The sequence below is a fragment of the Melospiza georgiana genome, chromosome 5 (assembly GCF_028018845.1).
Source record: "Melospiza georgiana isolate bMelGeo1 chromosome 5, bMelGeo1.pri, whole genome shotgun sequence".
Taxonomy (NCBI): domain Eukaryota; kingdom Metazoa; phylum Chordata; class Aves; order Passeriformes; family Passerellidae; genus Melospiza; species Melospiza georgiana.
The window spans coordinates 57,385,583-57,410,789 of record NC_080434.1 but is presented as its reverse complement, the minus strand read 5'-3'; the positions used below and the strand labels follow the sequence as shown (position 1 = coordinate 57,410,789).

General features: G+C 37.9%; 1 protein-coding gene across 1 annotated transcript in view; it reads right to left on the bottom strand.

Annotated features, from left to right (window-relative positions):
* EVC2 (EvC ciliary complex subunit 2) overlaps positions 1-25,207 on the bottom strand; it is a 61,252-nt gene that overhangs the window by 34,750 nt on the left and 1,295 nt on the right. The window contains exons 2-9 of the mRNA XM_058024812.1: positions 24,404-24,458; positions 17,085-17,245; positions 16,486-16,551; positions 12,785-12,971; positions 11,037-11,143; positions 9,893-9,955; positions 5,896-6,030; positions 4,306-4,457 (exon numbers count right to left, since the gene is read on the bottom strand). Of these exons, the coding sequence (XP_057880795.1) occupies positions 4,306-4,457; positions 5,896-6,030; positions 9,893-9,955; positions 11,037-11,143; positions 12,785-12,971; positions 16,486-16,551; positions 17,085-17,245; positions 24,404-24,458 (926 nt within the window). The remainder of the gene's footprint in view (positions 1-4,305; positions 4,458-5,895; positions 6,031-9,892; positions 9,956-11,036; positions 11,144-12,784; positions 12,972-16,485; positions 16,552-17,084; positions 17,246-24,403; positions 24,459-25,207) is intronic.

Here is a 25,207-nt window from a genome sequence, read left to right as displayed (position 1 = left end):
TGTATACATTTTAGGGCTGGGATTTACAGAGCTGCAGCACAACAGGGCACAAACCTCTGCAGGAGACTCAAACTGCACTAAAGTAGAAGCAGAGGCAATGTCATGAGGTCTGAACACCCACCCACAGCTACTGACTGCCCAAACCCAAATTCTTGTTGCACTCCTGAGCCAGAGTGGGATGTGCTGCATTTCCCTGGTCCCTGCCTGCTGCCAGGCTCTGTTAGCACAGGTCTGAAGAATATTCTGTCACACACCAGAAGCTGAACTGGCCTGCAGCCAGCTCTGAACTGGGGGAGTTCATCCATCAGTCCTGCAGCACTTAGCCAGGTGTGAACTCAGCACAGCTCCTGCAGCAGCCTAACAGAGAACACAAACATCAGAGCAGTAAATGAAATTGCTAAGAAAGGTACATGAGCACTATCTAAGGATGATTTCACATGGGTGAGTCACAGGTTAAGTTTAGCTTTCCAGAGGTCAGAATGCTGACAAAACCAAAACCAGGGTTCCTGATATACAGCCAAGAAATAATAACTAAATAAAAAACAGAAAAAGATGAAAAATTGAGCTGAGAGACCAGAAGCTCTTCAGAAAACAAAGGTTCATGAAAACCTGATAGAAAGTCTAAGAATTAGCTCTGGCACCAGTTTCACCTACCAAATTCCTTTAATTCTCCACAGCAATATAAAGAGAGTATTTCAATTCTTACAATTATCTGTTTAGAAAACATTTTTAAAATACAGCATTTAAGAGACTGAGAACCTCTGCATTGCTTGCAGAAAATAAGAAATATGACAAATTGGTGATCTTCAGAAAATCAAATTAAAAAATACATCTACCTATAATAGTGCTGCTGCAACACAGTTCAGAAAATGGTTATTTCACTCTTTTTCTCAGAAAAGATACTATGCAAAAAGAGTGTATGAAAGATTCCAATTCTGCTTCTGCTGAAGTCATTCACACATTTCACCACTGATTTCACAAACACCAACTTCAGCCTGGATACTCACAAAATAATAAATAAATATTATTGCTATATGCATTATGCATGAATGCCTGAGGAGCTTCCAGCTCTGCTATGATTTCCTCAGATTCTTCTGATCTATCCACACAGGGTGAGTATTCAGATGACAGAAATGGTAGGACATATCAATCTTTATTAAAAATAATATGGAATAAAGCATTAGGAATAGCATAACTCTAAGACTCTCTTCTGGATGAGATAAATTGTTCCAGGTAGATAGCAGAAATGACCCACATAATTCTAAACACTTCATAGTTAGCCAACATCAAAGAAAAGTGGCATTTTTAAGATGAAGAAAGATATGCATTCATCAATTTTAAATTACTTGTTTTCTTCAGCTCCCTAGTCTTACAGGTTCCCATAATATATTAAGCAGTTGATCTCTGATAAAAAAAAAAAAAAAGTATGGTTTCCACACTTGTGAAGTTTCTAGCAACATTCATAACACAGAACCACAAACGCAGGGTTTGGAGTTCATACCGTGAGCATTCACTGCATCTTATATCAACGTGATTACCATCTAGTTCTATTCCTGCATTGTACACATTTCACAAAAAGAGAATACTGAATATGCTCTCCCTTCAAAAATTCTAAAACTTTTAATTATATTCTTTCCAAGTTATGAAAACCAGAAATTTAGCTCCTCATAATTTTTTTGTACTAACCATGCAACTATTTCTCACCATTTTCAGTGTAGGAATAGTCAAGTCTAGGTGCTATGACAACATGATCATTTATTCCCCATCCCTGGCAGTGTTCCAAGCCAGGCTGGATAAGCCCTTGAGCAACCTGGTCTGGTGGGAGGTGTCCTTGCTTATGGTGGGGGGCTGGGACTAGAGGATCTCTAAGGTCACTTCCAATCCCTTAATATTCTTAATTCTTACTTTCTATTTAAATTCAAGGTTTAAAAAAAATAGAACATTTGTTCCATAGCAAATCAAACTGGTGTGTACAGCAAGAAAATTAGATTTTAAAAGAAAAAGTGAACTTCTAAGATCATGGTAAATTGTTTTTATTTTTCTATCAAGGCTTTTTGGAGACAGTTTGATCCTATTCTCTAGTACATTGGGCTCAGTGTCCTCTACCACAGGAAAAAATCAGCTGCAATATACACATATTACTTACTAATTTACTAAAATAATTGGCAGTATGTAGTGTGTACCAGCAAGCAGGTACATATTCAGCTAAAGCTTTGACAAGCTCAAGGAAGCACAGCTTACAAAATGAAGATTAAAAAGAAAAGGTGTAGTAGTGAAAAGCCATTTAAAGAAATTAAGTTCTCTTTAACACATTTGTATCTTTTGAGACTATGAGAATGGTCAAGCTCCATCACACTGGACACAAACCCAAATTGCTCAGCTTTCTTCACATTCTCCTGAAGTCATACAGAAAAAGAGACTCACAAAATTTTTGAGCATGATCTTCTAGTATGCCAGTCAAATATCCAAGTCATATAGCTTCCCCTCATTAGTACTCACTGCCCAGAAACCAATATTCAGTAACACACACAGCAAGGAACCTACTGAGAACAAAAGCCAAGCTATTTTGCTGCACAATGTACATCAAGGATATGACTTATTAAGACAAAATTCACAAAATGAGTAACCAAGAAGATTCCTTATGAAACATTAAAAGTATGTTTTGTTCTCTAGCCAATCCTCCTGACACTGCAAACTGTCTACACTCCAAAGCTGTCCCTCTTCATAAATACTGAACACATGTTCCTGATGTATCTCCTAAACAATTTGGCACTGTCACTTCTTAGAAGACAGAACACCTTTATGCTGCAAAGAATAAAACAACATGTGGCTCTTACTCTTCAGAGTATTTTTCTCATTTGTATCTGAAAGACTAGAATAATTCCAACCATGAGAGCACAATGAAAAGGATGCTATCAATTATGCTGGCAAGCTTGTATGTGTGTCACATAGACAAAAATGAAACATACCTGCACCAAAACACACAGAAGGGATTACCAAGCTAGCATACAAGCAAGATGATGTTGGTTGGCTGAAAATACCTAACACCCTTTCCATCATCTTTCATAGCAGGAATCACTCTGACTGTGGACACCTTTGTGGTCTATCTACTATCCTCACCCTGGAAAAGGAAAAGATAGCTTAGAAGGTAAAGCAGGTTAGTGAGTGTTGACTAATGGGCATCTACTTTATTCACTGCAATGCTCTACCTCTTTAGAGGTACACAAAATAGAAACTGAGGAAAGAAAAGGAAGCAAGAGACATATGCACTAACTTTATAAAAACATTAAAAAGCTTCATCCCCAGACACATATTCAAACAAGATGACAAATCCTGTTTTATACATTTAGAAATAAACCTGTTATAAAAATAAACCTTTAGAAAGGTCTGCAAGAATATTTACCTTTTTAATCCATAATGTATCTGAAAATAGTCCAGCAAATTTTTTCAACCTAGCTAGATACTAACTATCCCTGAAATAAATTAATGCTGAAGTGAGCTTAAAAAAATCTTTGATCCTGTTCTTCTTAATAGTCACAAAATTATTTTCAGGATAAGCCTTCTCAAAGCCTGAGTTGCTACACAGTTATAAAAGCAAGCACCTATGTGCAATTTATAGACATAAGTTCCCAATTATCAGGGAAAGGCAGAAAATAATAATGCTGTTAGTTACCCTTCAAGAAAGAAAATTCCATCCATGGTTCTGTAACTTTTTGGCTTCTACAGACTTTATAGTTGTATATTACTGCCTTTAGCCTCACTTACCAGGAGCTAATGATAAGACTGCATAAGCAACATTTGCTCATCCTCTCATAAGATCTTTTTATAAAATTCAGCTGAAGAACAGATGACCTTTAGCAGTGGCATGTTTCTGTCAAAAAGCCTTTCAACAGTAGCAGGAGTGTTTCTTTGCTCTAGCAAGTGGTCCCAGCAATCACAGGTACATGGTATCTTTCTGGCAGCACTACAAACTGTCACACCTTAGACTCTGATTCAGCTGTTTTCAAAATACACTGCTGAACAGTAATGCTGGCACTCAGCAGGGTCTCTCTTTTCTAGGACAAAAGCCACCCTTTTGAAAGCAGAATGTATTAAGCAATAGTAGAATACTGTGTTTCAGTATTTTCTTGCACACCAAGAAGTTTCCTTTCACATAGTGAACCACAGAGAGACAAAGCATCGTGTTCAGTAATATATGTAAACAAACACCATAAAAAAACAATAAAGAGGAGATACTCAAAACATATTCAAAGGTTTGCCTGATGGTAAAATAATAAATGTGATGTAATGGCAGTGAATTCTTACTCTTCTAAAGCCTGATGCATGTTCCCAGGTTCTTCAAAGGACAGAATATCAATGATTTGGTCATTCATAATTAGATCTTCACTAAAGAGATCACCTGAATTAAATTGAGAATGCTCCAGTTTGTGATTTTGGCTTAGATCAGGCTGTGTCTCCTACAAAAGAGAAAAAAATGGGAGAAAAAGTAGCAAACTTTAGATTATAAAAGAATGTATAATGAGTGTCTGATCTAATTTTATTGCAGTTTACCTCTGGGTGAGAAGGTTTCTATTTATCATCAAACTGTAAAGCTGCAAAGAGTAGAAAGAGGTGCAATCAGATATGTATCTGAAATCAAATATACTACTTTTATCTCAGACTGATCTTTTTTAGTATATATCTGATCTGGAATACAGATTAAGAAATGGAGAACACAGAACACTTGTGAAAGTCATCTAGGAAGTTGTCTTCCACTTCAAACTTTCTAGGTAATTAAAAGAATTGCCACACTATACAAATTACATATGGCAACATTACAGTATTATTAGGTGAAAAACATGGAAAAATGAATCCTATCCATGATGGAAGTGATTTAGTTCACAGAGACTTCAGATTGAGGGCTAACACTATTTTGTAAAAACCCCACTATAAATATCTGCTGCTAGACCAAGCTGGACCTTTTTACTAATTCATTATCACTATTTCTTTTGTATCCTTTTAATTTAAAGAGATTTATTTTTCAGACTTAAAATAAATAAAAGTTACTGATGGTGTGATTTTCAACAGCAGAAAGGCTGTAAGTGATTTGTGAGCTACTCTGGTCAGTCCAGAGGGATGAGAGATCACCACCCTTTTGGCAAATGAGGGGATCAAAGCTCTCAGCACACTCTCTTAGGACTGCTCCAATCACTGCAATAGTCTCACTAAGGTCTCTAGCTCCCTCCTAATGAAGTTGTTATACTTTACATAAATACAAAAATAACAGTAAGAATAGCTGGAATTGCACCAACTCGATTAATATCTATCGGATTCTGTATTTTCTTTCTCTGGTGCAATATATACTGAAATACTTAAAAATGGAACAGAGCAATGAAAATACTTCATTCTCAATCCCATCTGCTTTGCTTAATCACTGAAGATATATATTATTGCACATTGAAGAAACTAAGACCAAAACACAAATCCCTATTCCTGATAATCAGAAAAAAATTGCACCAAAGTTGCTGTGTTCAAATTAAGTTGTCTACTCCCTTGACAACTTCTTATAACCCAGAGACATCCTGCTTCTTATTCTGAGGGATGGAGGGGGAGGAAGAGAGAAATATGGAAAGACATGAAAAGGCAAAGGGTAATCCCCCTCTGATCTAGAGCCAATATCCAGGTACTGACAGCAGGTTTTTTTTGATCAGGGTATCATTCTTACACTCACCTCTAAACCTGACTGCACTAAAGTTTAGAGGATGTAGAGATTACATTATCTGTGAGCCAAATTCATCACTTGGTGGCTTCTTATTCATCTTCAAAAACTCTTCAGACAATCTTAGCAAGTTAAATCATCACATATGATCAGTAAAAAATATTAAATAACCTACCCTGACAGACAGTACAACTCACCTGGTTTTTACAACAGAAACTCCATTTTAATATTTGGGTTCGGTAAATGATGAAAAAGACAGCACATGTCAACACAAGGGAAACGAAAAAAGCAATGAAGAATGCTGAAGCACTAATGGCATGGCTGTATAAAATCTGAAATTAAAAGATCATTTCATTAAAATGCTATCTTTAATATGTAAAAAGGTCAGATCATAACTATAATTCAAACACTGTAACTGTAAGCAAACTGTAAATTATTTTTAAATGGCTTCACAGAACTTCAGGATTTCTCAGCTCTATGCTCTTACTACATTTTGATGAATATTTTCAAACAAGTGTGTATTTTCAATAGGTTTCCAAGTCAGCACAGTTTGCTATGTTCACCTTGTCCAAATTCCTGTGAATTTCAAGCAAGAGAACCCCACAGACTAAATTTTTTTGCTTTGACTTTTGGGTGCCCTGTACTTAATAGCTTATTTTCCAAAGCTGCCACTTTCCTAAGAACTCTCATTGAAATTTCTGGCATTTGATGTTGCTCACAGGCTCTGGAAAGTCAGTCAGATGTTGGCTACTTTAATTAATGGCCATTTCTTGATTCAATGAAACTGAGAAAAACCATAGGGAGAAAGTACCAATATAAGTTCAGAATGAACATGCAACTGGCACCCACCCAATCTGTGTGCAACCTTGCAGCTTCTGCATTAGCCTGAGTCAGAAAAGGCTGGCAGAACCATAAGCCACAAACAACTTTTTAGACCTTTCACTTTAGCTCTTAATCTTTAAACTGAATTGCATTAAAAATTCATTTTTACTTCATGCTCTACGTAGCAAAAGTTAATTCAGTGTTTGTTTAGTTCTATGAGATCTTCCAATGAAAAACATAGCACAGCTATTGGTATAATGTTTCACCACTGATCATTCTGCTGGGGCTAGGACCTGTAAATAATTAACATGCTGCTTTTAAGCTGGGTTTGTTTTTTTCTTGGAACAGAAACCTGACAGCATTCCACAGAGTCAATGGTAATTCTGCATAGGAAATGATATTCAAACATGGCCCACAATTTGAAAATAATTTATTGTAATTTGACACCTCTGTCACATCAGGACTCTGATTGAGATCCCTCCACTTTCAGGGAACAGGAGATGCCACAGATAATACTTAGAAAAAAAAGCTGCTTTGAAACTCCATCATTTTGTCGGAACCCACTTGCATTTGTCTAATTTCCATGCACTCTGTGAAATTTAAGGATCTCTTGAGGCTTCTGGAGAAAGCAAGGATCTGGTGAGGCTATGAATTTGTGAAGCTGGAAAGAAGCTGCTTTTCTTTTGGTGAAGAAAAAGCACCAGCTATGGAATGACTGTGCTTCCTAAGAGGTGAGACCCATGGTGGGACAGTCAGTTTGCATGAGGGAAGGCAGTTTGGTCTGTGCTTTCATATTTGAAGAAAATGGGCTCTGGAAGGACAGTCCATGTCATTGGGGGGCTGTCAGTCCAAGCAGAACACAGCAGGTGCTTTAATGCCATCTGAAAGCACCACAGCAGATGGTGCAGGGGAGGTGCCAGAGCCCTGGCTCAAGTCAAGCCCAGTGTTGGCCCTGCAGAATGACCTTCAAACCACAGACACATCAGCAGGCCTGAAAAGCCATTCCTGAAGCCAGCCTCTAAAGCCATCCCAGCAGCGGGAAGAGGCATTACAGGCCCAAGAACTGATATGCTCCCACTGCTCTGCATGGTGCTGAGGGAAGCAAGCCTCATGAAAATCAGTGTAAAGGAATTATCATCATCTCTCCCATGCAACAGACTTGGATGGGAGAGCTTCCCTTTTCACCAGTGTCCCATTCAGCATCAAAGTTCCCCAGCCAAGGGTAGAGGCACAAAGTACTGACAGGCCCTGAAGCGCTGTGGCATGGACACTCAGATGAGCAATACTCATATTTTTTTCATAACCCACAAAATTACCTTGTTCCAGGCAAGCAAGAACTTTCTTCCAGTGGCACAGAAGAGAAAGGGTTTGTAAAACTTTAAAGAACAGCATAGTATCTAAGTGTTCAAACAAATCATGTGAAAGCTGATGGGACCAATGTAGCATGACACTGTCATGACCATGTAATTAATTCTTCGCTTGTCATTCCCAAATACTGCCCACTTAGTCACATATGTGCCTTGGCTTTAACATATCCATGAACAGGCTTAAATAATTACTTTTAATAAATAAATCTGAGATGGAGAGCATTTATGACAGCTGACAATATGAATGAAATAAAATATATCACACCTTCTCCAGCTAATCCTAATTTTCTTGCACAAACTGGTTTCATTCCAAAACACCTCATGTTTGGCCACAGCCCAAAGTCAAATATTATGCATGTGAAACATCATGTTTTAAATAATTCCAAAGCTTTATTTTTAAAAAATTTATGGTATTTTCCACACATTTTTACCACACGTTTTAGTTACAAAGCCTGTTGATTTACTAAGTTCAAATGCAGCTGAGCTAATTTTACCTACCTACAGAACAGTTCACAAAAACTTTTTGAGGTCCAACTATCAAGTTCAAATTGGAAAAAATAATAAGCACAGTAAAAAGGCTTTATTATAATAACAGTTTGCAGAAATTTTCATGGTCAGTTGAGACCAATGTAGCTTACAGTCTTGGCTTAAGACATTAGCAACTGCTGCAAATCAATTCATAGCAAATTTTACATGAATTTTACAAATTCATGAGGTTATTTTTCTAACCCAGTCAGCTGCCTCATGGTTTACACCTCTAAGAGTTTCCAAAAAATAGATTTATGGCAAGTCCATTTGTAATTCTTAGCTATACAAATGTCCAATCCTTTGAAATATTACTAGATCTTTACCCAGGGACTATGAGTTCTCTAGCTTACTAGCTTATGTATAGTTTTAGTTCCTACCATGTTTAATCATGGCTTTCATTTTAACAGAATGGGCACTTGATCTTCAGTTACAAGAAGGCCAGGTCTGGACATGTTATCTATTACAATAATAAAAGCTGAGAAGGCAGAGATCCCAGCAGAAGAGAATACTGGAACAAGAGGCCCCTGTGCCCAATCTCCCAAAAGATTGCTTATTCTAAAGGCAGAGAGAAACTCATGGGACAGGTCCATGGAAGGAATGAGTGCTCTAGTCTTCAGGACCTATTCAGGCAAGCCCTATGCACATGCACAGCTACAGCAAAATGTTCTGTGGTGAAACAAACTGTTTGCTTCTGCCTGAACACAAATAATCCCAATACTCTTGCCAACCAAGCCACAGCTTCTTTAAAAACAACCCCTTGCAACAGCAGCCTGTCAAATTAATGAGAGGCTGGGGGAGAGAAACAAGTTTGGGGAAGGGATTACTCTAGCAATAAAACTGATGGATGAAGTAGACAGTTTTTTAATAAAAAAACTATCTCAAAGAATAATAGTGCTGCAATCAATGTAATTTTGAAGGTTTATTTGGCCTGTTAAAACCTATGTTTCAGAAATACTTCAAAAGCCAAGAACAGAAAGTCATATTGGAAGAATGACTAGTTAAAAAATGAAAGGAAGCATAAACTATGCCACTCTTTCCACAGTTTTATTTTTCAGGCTTGAGTATCAGCATCATACTTTCCTCAACCTTTCCTCAACAAGTGGAGGACACTTTTAATCTTCTGGAAAAAAAAAAGTTTTCTCATGGTGGTTAGGCACAGCAGCAGGTGAGCATAATCCCCACCACAGTTTCCGATGCCTGGACAATTATTCAAATGAAAGAACATGGCAAGGAGCATAATGGGATTTTTAGATTTTCTGTACTAAATATTGTTGGTTTAAGACAAAAAAAACCCCCTTATGTTTAGTCCTGTTTCCTTCGCAAAATCTGAGAAGGCAGAACCTGTGTGTGATTACTAGCCAATAGTTGAGTGATGAGACACAAGTACACATGTACATCCTTAGCTCCTAGGATTTACTTTAGATTGTGCAGAAGTATCAGCAGGAGAGTCAATCTAATATCAAATCATAGAATTTACCTTGGTCTTTTCTTCTTCTGTTATGGTAAGTGATGCTGTCAATGATACAAGATGTGTTTTATTCTGAGAGAGATACAAAAAAATTACCTGTATTAAAAAAAAAAAAGCAGAATCCACTGGCAAACAGCCTAGAGTCTCTAGAAAAGCTTCTCCTTAGAAGGTTAGCTATACTTCTCATTAAGCTTAAAGCTGAAATAAATCTGATAGGAAAACGCAGTGTACTTAGGGGTAACACTAAAAGACATGGAAGCAGCTGCTTTGTGGGATTCACTCTCCCATATCCCAATGCACAAAGTATTAAATTTTTCTTTGCCTATAACATCTGAGTTGGCTGAGAATGTACAGAACAGGAGCCACAGTCTTCATAAATCTCTACTTTTACCATGCCATGCCCTGTTTTTTAAAGTTTTCCTCTCTACCGCTCTAGCACCACTCCCATTCACACAGAATACCTTTTCCTTCAAAACCAAGGAGAAAGGCAATTGAAATGAAAATATATCTGCAGTTGATAATTACATGTAATTATGAAAACTACAGAAAAACCATCAAGTTATATTTAAGAACTGAAAATTTTTACTTTGGCAGAAACCACTTGTCCTGTCTCCTACTCAAAGTCAGGCTAATTCCAGCATTAGAACCAGTTGTTTCAGAGCCTGATGCAACAGAGTTCTCCAAAGTCAGCAAGAATGGAGATTTGTCAGCTTCTCTGAAAAATCTTTCAGACACAGAAAACTCTTTAAAAGGTGTCTTATGAGCAATGAGATTTTTCCATGGCTGCAACTTTTTTTTTAGTTATTATAAAAATATGGCAAAACTTTCAATCTCTCTGAGACTTCAGCAATATACATGTAAGTCTGTGGGACATTTATTTCCAGGGCAAATGAATAATCTGCAGAGAAATATGAAAAGTATAAAGAAAGGCTACAAGACAACACACAAAAATACTTTACTTAAGGAGATCTAGGACTTCTTAAGCTATGAAGAATAATTAATGCATTTGTAACTTCATGGTAAACAATCAGAGAGCCCAAGAGTTTCATTTCATTACATGATGGCTTCATTGTTTAGGGAGTCTAGAACCACCTTGGAGACTAGTTATTTTACAAAACTTGTGAGGAGCAGAATAAAATTGTGAATAAAATACCTGTGATGAACTGAAAGTTAGCTTCGCAGGCAGTGTCAGGACCCTGCCGTGCCACATTTCTTCTGAATCAAGAAGTGCAGAGTAGTTGATTGCAAAGTGTTCTCCACCTATTAAAACAGGGATATGGAGAGATTTGCTTTCTTCCATGAAGATTTCTCAAAGATCCCTAGGGAATGCTTGGAACAGCACTGGAGCTTCTCCTTTCTGTCACAGCAGATGCCACACATCCAGAGTAGACAGTTTACGGGACCTGAGCTCAGCAACATCCTTCATATCTGCTGCCTCTTAAGAATTCAAGCAAATTCAGCCCAGGATCTGGAAACTGCATTAAATGATGCCCTGACCTACCCAAAAACATTAATTTTTGATACCAAAAGTCACATGAGATTATTTTAAAATATTTTTATTACAAAATGGACCGCCTAAATTTTAACTACTAACTTGTTGATTCCCTCCTTATTGAAACCAAAGAGAAATATGACAGAATTTACCTGAATTTTCATTCACAATGCACTGAAGTATGGAAAAATTATTATGGCCAAAATTGAGCATGACAAGGTACATAGGCAAGGTATGGGCTGACTTCAGCATTAATATAGTCATGACGAAACTTCAAACTATGCAGAAATCTAGTCTGCTGGGGTTTTTTCCACTTCAGTATTTTTCACACTGATTTGTCTGGAAAATCTAGTTTCAACTCCAGATTCAGTAATTATAAATAAATTATTTAGCAGCTCCAACTTGGCTTATCAGATATGAAAGCCATTTTTCTATTCTTTTTCAGGGATAATATATAGTTTCCAGGAAATCTCTGTGGAAAGCCATCAATTTCTTCCCATTTCCAAAAAGACCAGTCCTACAACCTCTGCTCAAACTGCTGTTAACAGGAATGGAGTTTGGCTATCCAATTGCAGCCAGACAGCAGCCTCAGGTCTATTTATTTTCCTTTTCTACGTGGAAATCTTTCACCATAAAACTATCATAACCAGAGATACTTCCATCATAAAGAGAAATCAGTGAACACTTCTGAAGCAACTGAAGAAGTGCTGTGACTCCCTAAAGAAAGCTGCTAATTTTCAACATGCTTGTGATTAGGAAAATGGAGATGAAGAAATCAAGAAAGAGAAAATTTAATGCATGTGCACTGATTGAACTCCTACCAATTAGAAAAGGAACAATCTGACTTCACAACTGGAAGAGGTTTATTTCTCTATTACTTGCTTTGGCTTCATAATTTGTTCAGTTTGGAGAGAACCCATACTGAGAAGAGCTGCCTTATTTCTGTTGAATCATCTTCCCAGTTTGTATGGCCTTTTACAATTCCAATGCACCTCAATACCTGAGCAAGCTGAGCTGCTACACTTGTCTAAAAATGCCTCAAAAATATGATTAAAATGCCTTTTGCAGAAATTTTTAAAAATACCCAAAATTAACACATACAATTGTGAAAGACTCTCTTTCATTTTTGATGGCAACTTTTACAAAGTAAAGGAGGCTCAGTTCTGTGCCTGGAAGACTGGAAGCAGTTCAATGGTGGGAGTCAAAATAGCTAACAGTGAGTTGACAGAATTGGAAACTGCAGCCTAAAACCTTTCCCAGACTTTTTCACCTGTATTAACTCATAATCAAACAATTTACACCACTGTAATTAATTCACTAAATAAATAAATACATAAAGAAATACTGTGATTTTAACAGATGCACTCTGACATATTTTATAAGGGGTATTTTACTGCAGATTTTGTTACCTTGCAAGAAACTTTTCCTGTAAATCTGTATGCCATTTGTGGTCTTATTCCCACTGTTTTTTTGAACATGTAGACCAGTGATGTTGTCCATGATGATAAGATCTGTGATGTTTGTTGAGAGCAATGTGTTGGTGTTATTAATCACAAGTGTAATGTATGCAGTTTGAGGGTCATGTTCAACATCCACCTGAAATCAGAAATATTAGTATTAATGGTGCAAGATAGCTGTATGGACATCTTAACAGTAAAATTCATAGCCTTGATTACAAATAAAACTTCATTATTTGTGCAGACATTTTTTGAAGGTATTCTGAGTGATCTGCAAATGAAACTTCACTCAGTTTGATCTCACATTCCCAGTGAGATTTTAATCTTTGGTATGTCAAGCTGTCGCTTGGAGACAGTGGCAGAAAGCCAGAAGGTGGAAACTCAGCTCATACAGGACCAGAAGCATAATCAAATTCTGAATATCCCCATGATACTGCATACAACACAAAACTGGATCACAACTTTATAACTAGAGTTTGGAAAATTCTGAAATTTTTACCTTTGTACCACAAGGATGTTTTTTTTGCAAGCTTCTTCACTGCAAAGTAATTCTCTCCATGCAGTTTTGTGTTCTATTTTCCTTTCTTTCACAGCAACCCCATTCTCTGAAGGACACTGGCTGTCTTGACTTGCCCTTCTCACGTGAGGACAGATGGAGCCCCCAGTGAACTTGGGAGTCCATGGCTCTGCTTCCAATTAGCAGTGATGGTCATACACTAATCACCAATCTCTAGCAACATGCACTCATGTGATTTATTTATTCCATTAAGCCCTTAAGTCTCATTGAGCAATTATACCCTCTAAATGAAATTATTCAGAGTTGCTTACTGACCTCTCACCTCCCAAACTGCCTTCCTCTGTAACTCATATTAAATTAGAATTGTCTAAATCTTTATAGGATCTATAATACTATGGTGATCTATAGTATATTCATGATGATTTATGAGGTTTAAATAATGACACTAAATTAATAGTCCTTTAACTGACAGAATTATGATTCAGGCCGAACTTTTCTCTTTTTAGATCTTCCTTTTAAGGAAACATCTACACTGTATATGGACACCTGCAAATATAAAATAATAAAGCAGTCCTCATGAAAAATTAGTTCTAAAAATATGAATTGTGAAAGACTTCATGGTATCCAGAATCCATGGTATCCACAGGGTTCAATACATGTAGCTATGGTCTCACTGTGCACTGATCTCTGCATTTCTTACTAATTCAGCATAGAAACAGATGACAGTTTTAGAAATTAAGGGATGAAATTCCCAACTATTTATTGTACTAGAAGCTGCAAGCAATGTATAAAAATGTATGTATTAATGTATGTGTAAAAATTATTATTATATATTATTAGTTATCTTCCTGAGGAAACCATTGCTGATATCATATGCCTGTATATCATGAGTTACACCCCAGCTTCTGAGAGTTAAAATCAACAAGTATTAAAATATGTTTTGGTCAGATTTTCTCTCTCCTGGTTTCTGAACTGGCATGATGCAGTCAAGATGCCTTTCAACATTTCACGTGCAATCACAAAGTTTAGATACCTGCTTTAAAAAGCAAAATCAAAATGAAACAAGAAAAAAGTCTCAAAACCCCATTTCTCATTAATATTAAATCCATGCTTTTCATTCCTTATTTTTGACTGGCAATCAGACCTCAGCTCAATTGCAAAGGGGTTGAAAAAATTTGGATTTTTCCCCCTGAAATCAGCAGATGAGAATCAAGAAACAGGTATGGTTTGGCAGTTCACTTCAGGTACCTGGGAGAGTGGTATGAAAGACCACAGCAAGAGCATGGACATGACAAGAGAAAAGAGAGGAGGAAGGAACTGACACAGAAACTGAAAGGAATGGAGGATCCTTGTTAGGAGTAAGTTAGAACAACTAGAAACGGGAAAGAAAGGAGAAAAAAGATTAAGCCTTCCAATGCACGAAGACTTAGGAGATTAAGAAACAAGACAGGTAAAAGTGTTAGAAGACAATCAATTAAATTTGAAGATTTATTTCAGCTTTGTTAAAGATTATTGTCACTGTGTAGTACTGTTACAGAAAAGTTCACATCATACCATGGAATGAAGCTCTTGAAGAAACATTTCTGGAAAGAAGGAAGACAGTGGGTGCTGGAAGCACTGGTAAAACTTAAACACTTCAGTTTCAATAAGGCTATTTCTACATCAAGATGTTGGAAAGATTCTGATTCCAAGAAGCAAACATGAGACACCTCCATGCTCTGAGGAGTGATTCATTGCAGGAGGAGGAAAATGTGCAAAATGCACTTTTCTCTATTTTAAACAGCTGAAGAGCACCATATGGCCAGTCTGTCTCTTAGCATGAAAGCATTTGTTCACTCAAAATAGGACTGAAGCAGAAGACAATGTAAGCCAAGGAAAATTAAATGTGAACTGCATTTGCAGGTGGAAGACAATCACATATAATTGTATAGTTTTCAGTAATTTACAACTAATAGCACCACAAAAGTATTTTCTGATAAAGACAGCATCTCTAACACATTACCTTTAATCTCCTACAGCAGTTATTTTGCAGCTTTTAATGAGCCAGTGTGAGGCTGTTGTAAACAGCAGAAAAAAAAAAGATGGGACTATTTCAAGGCCTGTTCCTGAGAGGCTTTGCCATAAAAACTGGAGATGCACAGACAGAAAAGCAGAAGATTCTTTGTTACTACTTCTATGTCTGAAATGCTTACTTCTCAGCCTCATTAATCATGATATGCTGCCATTTCAATAACAACATCAGAGGTAATTAGCACCATGAGATGTGATGCATATTCAGTCTTCTCTACACAGCTGATCTGGTGAAGGTTATAATGTCCCCTCTTCTGTACTGGTTACTGAATCCTCTACCCTCAGGCACCATTTCAGGGGCTGAATTCAGATTGGTCCTAAAGTTGGATGTGTTCTCTCTCTCTCTCTCCAGGAAACAGCTAAGATGAACTGACTGTAATTATAAAAATTCATACCTGCTTCATCAAGTGCAAAGAAAGAGAAAATAAAAAGGGGGGGAAAAAAAGGAAAAATAACAGGAAAAAAAAAAGAAATGGAAAGTTAAAAAAATTTCCTTATCTTTGCTCCTTACAAGCATTTACACAAGTCAAATGAAACCTTTTTCCATGAAGTACTGTGCAGCAGGTGAGTGCCACTGAATACTCAGACATGACACAATAGCTTTGCTATGATTGTGTGTTAGGATGCCCAAACACATAATGGGCTACAGAGGGGTCAGGGCTTCATCCTTCAAAGTCCACACTTGACCCAGGTAGGGCACCCATGGCTGGGCTAGGGGAATATCTCAGAAGGTTTATCTCATCTTGTAAAATTTGTCTATCTCTACCCAGTCTCTTGGCTGATTACTCTGGAGTTATTGGGGTTTGCTCATTTGCAGTTTTAGAAACTGACAGTCAGGTTTTTACTTCATTTTACCACAATCCAAAATGCCCTGAAGCCTGAGATTTCACTGACTTCTGTTTTGAATCAACATTGCAAAAACAATGCCTCTCAGAGAGTGGGACCATTGTAACATCAAAATGCACATACTGCCAAAAACTCAGCATGGGCACAATCAGGTTCCCACTTTTGAAAGGTCATTTGGACACAAACTTCCTACCAACAAGAGAAATGTAAGAAAACTTACCATGCCACATTTCTGAAGGGTTATTCCAAATTCAGAAGACACTGACATATTGGACACATCTTCAGGCTAAGGAGGAAGGGGAAAAATCTACATAGTGTATGAAAACACAATTCACAAACTTCAGCAACAAGTTAAATTATGTAAATAAATAAATAATAAAAAACCTATAGAGGTACCAATTGGCTTCCAATTTAGGAGTTTTGTTATCCCAACAGTTTAATCTTTTTCCTAGTCCAAATGTGTAAAAACTACTTATTCCCACAAGTATTAGATTAGAATCTTATTGATATATTCATCTTTTGACTATCATGATTCACATAAAAAACACACTATGCACAAAGTTCATCAGACTATACAGCTTCTTTTCATTACTAAGTTTCCATCAGAATTTACACAGCAATCACACAGCTGTACCTGTCACAGGAATTGTTTGGAAATCCCAAAACTATTTGGTGCTGCTGAAGTCAGGTCAAATGAACACAATCATCTGAGACAGAACTAGAAATGTACTAACTGGATAGTAAATTCCCAACATTCAGTTTTACAGAGTTGCTACAACCCTGACAAACACTGAAACTGGCAAAGCATCTGCTACTGACCGGGAGGCGGCTGAGGTCAGACTCCCGTTTGAACAGCACCTTCTTGCTCCAGGAGGGGATCAGGGCGAACAGCGAATGGCTCCAGGGGCCGTCCGGGGCTGCCGAGCTCAGCACCTGGGCAGGGGCTCTGCTGGCCTGAATGGCCTCAGACAAGGGCACTGCTGAAAACCAAGGCAACATCCAGCATCAGAGCTCAGGCTGGGTCCTGCATGGCAGCCACTTGGTGCAGAGGCCAGCCAGGGAGAGGGCTCAGGCACCGGTGCTCCGTGTGCCTCTCCCAAGGCACTCAAAATCACGACAAGCAACAGAGACTGAGGCCAGCCAGGAAACAGAGATGGGATTTGTCCTGCAAAACCCAGCAGGAGTCAGAAGAAAACTGTTTCCTCCCATATACCCAACAGAAAACTTCCTGCCCTTTAAATGTAAAGTATTTAATGCATGAATTAAAAGGTTTAAGCCATAAATCAACTGTTAATGTTTTCAACACAAACTTTCAGCAAAGCATAAAGAATTCAAATAATCCACAGTGTGAGGGGCATCAGTGCTAAAGGTGTTCTGCTTTAAAAATGCAGTCTTCCAATTAAGCATTGACCTTGCCAATACACATTCATACACTTCTCAGCTGAAGATGGGTCTCAGTTACATTTCAGTTGAAGTGCCATCAAATCAAATGCTCATAAATTTAGTAATAAGCAATATAAATGCTAGCTTATACTCTTAAATTTTTATGAAAGATTAGTCAGTGATATTACACAAAGTAACAGGCATAGTTTTGAAATCATATCACTTTGATCTAAGAGAGTAAAGCACTTATGACATTAATAAAATAAGCTTATACTAAAAATAAATAATTTAATATGTTAAATTGCCAAAAGGTAAAGCTGCTGAATTAAGAGAAATATGTTATGAAAATTTAAAATGATAGCTGGTTGCCTATGTTCAAATAAGTTATTTTTTTCATTTTTTGCTTAATATTATTCTCATTTATTACTTATTTTTAAATTAATTTTCAGCAATATACATTAAAATGAACAAAAACTCCCATTAAAAAGGCAAGTAATATTTTGAAATTACTTTTCTATGAAAAAGCCTATTACATATTAATAAAATATGAAAAGCTGAAGACACTAAAATCTCACCAATATGAGTAGCAGCAGTTTTTCTGAAAAGCCACTGCTCTATAAGAAGAACAATATAGGGAAATACAATTAGTTGCAAATAGAAAAGCATGGACAGAGCATTCAGAAATGGACCCTCAAAATGAGCCTTAAAGCATCAATGCACACGAATCACTAAAAATAATTCTGTTAACAGAATGAATGAGATGCAATCCTGTTGCTTACAAAACCCAGGTGGACAAGCACTTGGGAAGTTTTCCTGTCTTCCCAATGTTTGTTTGGAAGGGAGTATACTTGACAAAATTGTGAATATATTGGCCAGGGAAAGTTGGTGTCTATATTTTATGACCAGTTTTAATTCACTTCTCTAAGTTTTACTTAAGTATTTAAACCACTGTTAAACAATGTGACAGATTTGGACTAATTTGGGGACTTTAAAAACAACATGGCAAACTTGGTGAGAACAGGAACATGTAGAATTATAACAAATGTCCACATATCTTTGGGGTTGGAATTTTTTAAAGACAGTCATGCATGGCTTATTTCAATTTCAAGACTAAGCAATGCTGCAAATCACTCAGAATGAAACCGGTGCTGAATTTTCAGTGCAGTACAAATCTGCTAGATATGAATTTGAGCTCATCTAGCCATGACACTCCCCAGCAGATCCAAATATATTGTATCTCACCTCCAGTGGTTTTAAACCTGTTTCTGACTACTGAATCAAGCCTCTTTGCAGTTTTATAAAAATATATTCACACACCGAAAAAGATTAATTTTATATATGCTGTGTCTCTCATATATTAATGCAACTGTCACCCCATTCCTATGAAGGAGGGCACCAATTCTCCTTTTGTTTTCTTGACTACAGGAACTTTCCTTTACCATAAACAGAAACCCTGAATGAGCTTCTTTGTAGGGCTTTGTAAGTCAAAGTGACAAAAATGTATTAATTCTGTTGAGCAGCTACTACCTTTAAGGTTCTTCTTGTTTTGCAGTTCATTTACTTCTGAATTTGGGATAAGGGTCGTCAGCCAATAAGAAGCGTGCTATTGCTTCATAGGGTATCTTTTGACCTTGTGTCCTGTGTAGTATAACATTTCCATGAGCACACCCAGCTGCACTCTAGATGTGACAGCAAAGCCTGACACTCTCCCTCTAAAGAGTATCAAATCCACAGTAACCAATTTAATTAACTGATCATGTTCCCTGACTGGGAATGAATCTCTGTGTTACTAATTACACAGATGAGTCTGTTTTCAAGTCGTGCTTTGCCACCACTTACAATCCCAAGATAATGTTCCCCGCTCCCAGCAGAAGTCTCCAGCATGTTATTTAGCTGCTCCATCATCAGTAGCTGAAGTAGTTGAACTTTTTATGTTAAGCAGCTCAACATTGATGATGATGACAGGGATGTTTCTGCAAATCCACTTGTATATTCCCAGTGGAAGGTTTTGCTTAAACAGATTCACCCAGTATGACGCATGTCCATACAGCAACTTGTGCCACTGCTTTTCTCTAGAATTTTTCTCATGCTGTCTATTAATTTTTAACATTATAGTCTGTTCTACAATACTCTAGATCCACTGTCAGTAAAGCTGCACTTTTCTGTGGCATTCTTGTTTCAAGTATTGACTGTCAATTAAATAAGTTTTTTCTGATCCACAGATATTTAACTGTCACTGGAACAGCTAATCTACAAGAACTTAACTGCTTTGCCACATAACTTGCTGCATATTCAACATCAGCCAACATAATTGTATTTATCAATTCACATTCTGTCTCCTTTCAGGTAAGTTCCTATTGTAGATGTAGGATTGTAGATGTCTGCTGGATGCTTGAAAAGCTAGACTCTATGTGAGAAAGGATGGTACAGGCATAATACATTCTGTCTTCTTCACATACATTCTAGATTTCTGTTCTGAAACGTTTGTTGTTTTTTTTTTTTTTTTAACAAATAGATTAATCAGACTTGGGAAAATACTAACATTTGACTGCTGAACCCTTTCACTGAAAGGCATTGGGCTTTCTTTTGGAAGCTGCTCAGAGGTGCAATTTGTTTCCACGGTGCCATCAACACTGCCCTTTCAGAGATGCATCCCAGTGCTGACAGTGACTCTGAGGTCTCTTAGTTCCTTCCACTCTTTTCTTCCTACAGCTTCAATCTTCATAATTTTCTGGCTGTTTTCGGAAAAGCCATTATCAGGCTGCAAGGTCATAATTTTCATTGGTTTCTAAATGGCAACTATTCCCACCCCTTTTTGGAAGAAAATCTCTGCAACGCGGGGGAACAGTTTCAGCTTTGCACCAAGCAGCGCCTCTCAGCTGGGCTGGCCAGGCTGCCACCAGGCACTCCCTGACTACAGTGCCTCAGGCAAAAACATTTCCCAGCAAGCAAACTACCAGAGCATGGGGCTTCAACTGGGGCTTTCCTGTAAACATCTCCAAAGATGCCAAATCAAACAGTTCATCAAAGAAAGACAGGAATTTCACTTTCTTTTGAGCTGTGAGACAATATCACAATCTTTAAGAACAATTTTCTGGGTTTTTTTTTAAATTAAAAATTCCCCTGTTTTACAAGGCATCATCAAGCTGTTAAATATTTTATCTTACTTTTAATTAGCACATTAATAAAATGTTTTCCCATTATTTAATTCTACATAAACCCAATATAAGTGGATAGATCAGAACCCTGTCTTAGGTAGACCTTGAATTGAATTTCAAAATGAAAACACAAAAAACATATTAATATAGCTGCAACAGCTGGAATGCTGGTGTAACATTTTACCTCTCACATTCCCGCAGGATTCACTCAGTTCCCCACGTGAGCATTCCACCACCATATGAAATAACAAATGCACAGTTGATCAGAGCAGCCTCTGCTACTTAATGTTCAATTTTCTTTGCTGTTCTCCCTAGGTTGCTACTTGCCACTCCAGCTCTGTGCACTATTGCCTTCTGGGCAATATGGCTCTTCTGGGCTTCCAGCTGCCACTCAAGGCACAGGCAATACACTTAGGAAGGAGAGCACCCACTGCCAGCCCTCACTGCACTCACTTGATGCTCAGGGAGTGCAAATACTGAGGATCCAACCTTGTACAAAAGGCACCTGCAGTGTAGAGGATGTGATGGAAGTGGATCTGTGTTCATACAGACTGGGGGTAGAAGGATGGGTGTTGTAAGAAAAGGTTTTTTCCCCTGATTGTGGACAGCACACTGTTCTTTACTCTGAAATTAGTTCTGTGTAAGGACATGGACCTGGCACAGCAGAAGCCTTGACCACTGGACTCAGGGGGCTGTCCTGAACTTGTCAGTGGCATTGACCACCCACCTTCAGAACTGCACACACAACATCACAACAGAAGTTAAGCTGAAGGTTACTCCTGGCTACAGCAATTAGATAGGATAAGAGAAAATCAAAATCATCTTACAATAGGTTTACATCAAAAACTCCAGTATATCCTTAAGGCTTCTATACCTTTACAGCCCATTCTAAGCAGTAGAATGCCAAATTACAGGAGGAAAGCAAAGACACTGACAAGTTTGTGAAATTTCAAGTTCAGAATTAAAAATGAGAAAAAAAGCCCAACAATTTAACTAAGACATTAATTCTAATTTATGTTTCTCAAGGGCTAAATATTTCAATTCAGATTCCAGAGTCTCACTTGCTTACCCACCACAAATTTATCATCAAAGCTTTGAACAATTTTGCTTTATTTCAGTGGGTAAGACAGGAGTTAAATATACTCACTTGCTATATTTTTGTTGTTGTTGTTCTAAATTACTCCCTGTCTTGAAAACCATCCAGGATACAAGATCCAATTTGAAGTCCTTTCAATTACACACAACAATGAACAGGCAAAGGTAGCAATTTACGGTATTCAGTTTTGAATGTTGCCATTAGCTTTTCTTGTTACAATGTCAAAGAAACTACGGGCATCAACAAGAAAAAACAAATCTACTTTCCAGGTCTGTTTTGAATAAATCAGAGCAGACTCAAATATAGCTCTGAAAAATCCACTGTGTTCCTCAGTCACAGGAATATTCTGGGGTTGTCTTTTCTCATCTTATGCAGAAACAACTCAAAAAAGCTTCCAAAAGAAACACTGAGATCAGTGTGCCATCACAAACCATTTCACACTTCAGCACACTGCCTGTCTCAATGACAAAGGTTTTATGCATCTCTTAGCTTTCATCAAGTACTTCTTCAGTAAAACCTAGAGTGTAATACTCTGATTAGGCAAATCACTAAAATCTTAAGTCTTAAATATATGAAAAATTTATATTTACTAGAATGGGACAGTTTTCAGTTATAAAATCAAGCATATAATTCAGTGCATGTAGCACTCGTTTAACATATATATTTACCTACTAACAAAATGCCAGAATTTCACAGAATCACAATAATTGAGTTTGGAAATTACTCTTGAGATTAAGTCCAATTGCAAACCTAGCACTGTGAAGTTCACCAGTAGACCATGTCTCAAAGCACACATCTTTTAAATGCCTCTAGGTATGGCACAGCGACCCAACCCAACTTCCTTGGGCAGCCTTTTCCAATGCCTGGTAACCCTTCCCATGAAGGCATTTCTCCTAATATCCAAACTAAATCTCCTCTGGCACAACCTGAGGCCGTTTTGTCTCATCCTGTCACCTGTCACCTGAGAGAAGAGGCTGATCCCCACTTCACTACAACCCCCTTTCAGGCAGTACAGAAAGTGAGAGGGTCCCCCCCGAGGCTCCTCTCCAGGTTCATCAACCCCAGCTTCCCCAGCTGCTCCCCTTAAGACTCATTCTCCAGAGCCTTCACCAACTTTGTTGCCTTCCTCTAGATACACACCAGTATTTTAATGTCTTTCTTGCTGGCTGAAGACAAGATTTGAGGTGCAGCCTCCCCAGTGTCCAGTTCAAAGGGATACCAGTTCTTTCATCCTGCTGGCCACACTGTTTTAACTATTAACAAAATGATACTGCATATCAAAATCCTCCTTTTTTTTTTAGGGCTAGAAGGTTTTTCTTAAGTATAAAACCATACTCATTTCCTCTCTTGGTGGATCTACATGAATAATTTGCAATCCATCACAAAGCAGGATGCACACAGTAAAGATGACATTGAATAAACACTGGGAAAAAACAAGCTCAGCAAATCTGAATTACTTGCTTTCATATTTAAATTAATAAACTCATTTGTGAATTAGCCATGGCACAGGGCAGAGAAATTAGAGGTATCTCACTTGATAACTGCTTCAAAGCATGTAATTTCAAGGCAAACACATGTCATGAAATAATCTCTTGGGGAACCATAGTGATGGATAGGTTTATTTAACCCAGTGTTACCCTGTTAATGTGCTATATGAGGACATCCCAACCTTTCAGGATATACTCATCTCTACCATGCTCAGGTGAAGTAGAACACTATTTATAATACATACATAGAAATTAAAGAACAGATTCAGAGAAACAGTGTTTTTCTCAAATTTACATAAAGAGCCTGTGGCAGTCAGCCCTCAGATGCAGCTACACCAAGCTAAAAGTGACTTACTCTAAGTTTCAATTAGATTAGGCAACTACCACTGGAGACACTGACCACACCTGAGATCACTGACAAGAATACTTGTTATCTGCTGTGAAGATTTACCAGCATCCCAGCAGTACCTCTAAACCCACTACATATATCAGTCTCTAACCAACAACATCTAACAGTCTTTAACAATCAGTCTTTGGTCCAGGACAAAGTGGTCCAGCCATTGCAGTTCCAGAGGTCTATAAAAATAGCTTCAAGAACAGGCATTGCAACACTGCTGGTAAATGCACAAGGGTTAAGCTAGCTTCTGAACATCTTGATCAGCTTTAAGTAGTTTGGGTTTTTCACAAACCTGGGAACTCTGGACATCAGAGGGTGCTCCCCTATAGCACTATGTTTAATACTGAAAAAGGGCTCCTCCTGAAAATTATTCAGAGCAGGGTATGAAATGAAGCATCTTCACAAGGGCTTCATTCTAGATAATCCATTTAGGGAACCTAAAGCACCCTTGTTCCTAACTTCTGTGCAAACACTCTCCTGTAGCTCAAGACTGACAGTCCCACTGGTGTCAGCAGGCCACCAGGGTGCAGTTCCAGGCCCCCAGTCACCTTCACACACGTGACCTGTGAGTCCTGGGACCCCACAATGCTGAAAAGAGAGAGGAAACAGTTGCATACCTGCCATTCCTAGGCATCCCATCTCTTTCTGAAGCCACAGATTATGTTCAAAAACCTGGAAGAGAGCAATTATTAAAAAAGCACTTTTCATAAATATCTATTATTGAACTTTTATGCTGAATTTATACTTCAATTACACAATTACACAGAAGCCTATCCTACAAAGCTCGAGTGTCTCCAAAATTAACTATAAGAGACACAGCTTGGCTCTAGAGTTCTCCCACAGCTTGTTAAGCAGTATGAGGCTCTGCTGCCCAGTGTGGATATGCACACTTGGGGCTCAAATTGTACTTACACTCCATATTATCAGGATGAGTCCCTGCACAATAGTGGAGCTGGGCTGGCTATTAGTTTGCTTTCATTAAATAATCTTTCTTTGCCCTTTTCACAGGCCTATTTGAGGACACAGGAAAATCTGATCACTAGGAGGCAGCAGGAATGTGTCAATATGAGATATCAAGCCCAATGACATTACACTCATTTTTCCTCCAGAGAACTCCACAGAGCCTTTCAAAGGGGCCACATGCTAAAATTGCAGCTTGCAAGGCAATCTGTGACAGCCTCCTGCCTGTGCCTAGACACTGCGATAGAAATCACCACTCAAAACATCAGTAGAAGAAACCAATGTTTTTAAGGAGTTTTGTTGCCCAGTGTTTTGATCAAGATGTAGTAGTCATACAAGCAAGTTCTTGTTTATCAAAGATTCTTCCTTGCAGGAGCTAATAGAGAGGTAGGGATAATCAACAGGGATCTAACTCAGCCTCATGACATCAGCCACATTCACTGTTTCTGTTTGCTACCAAG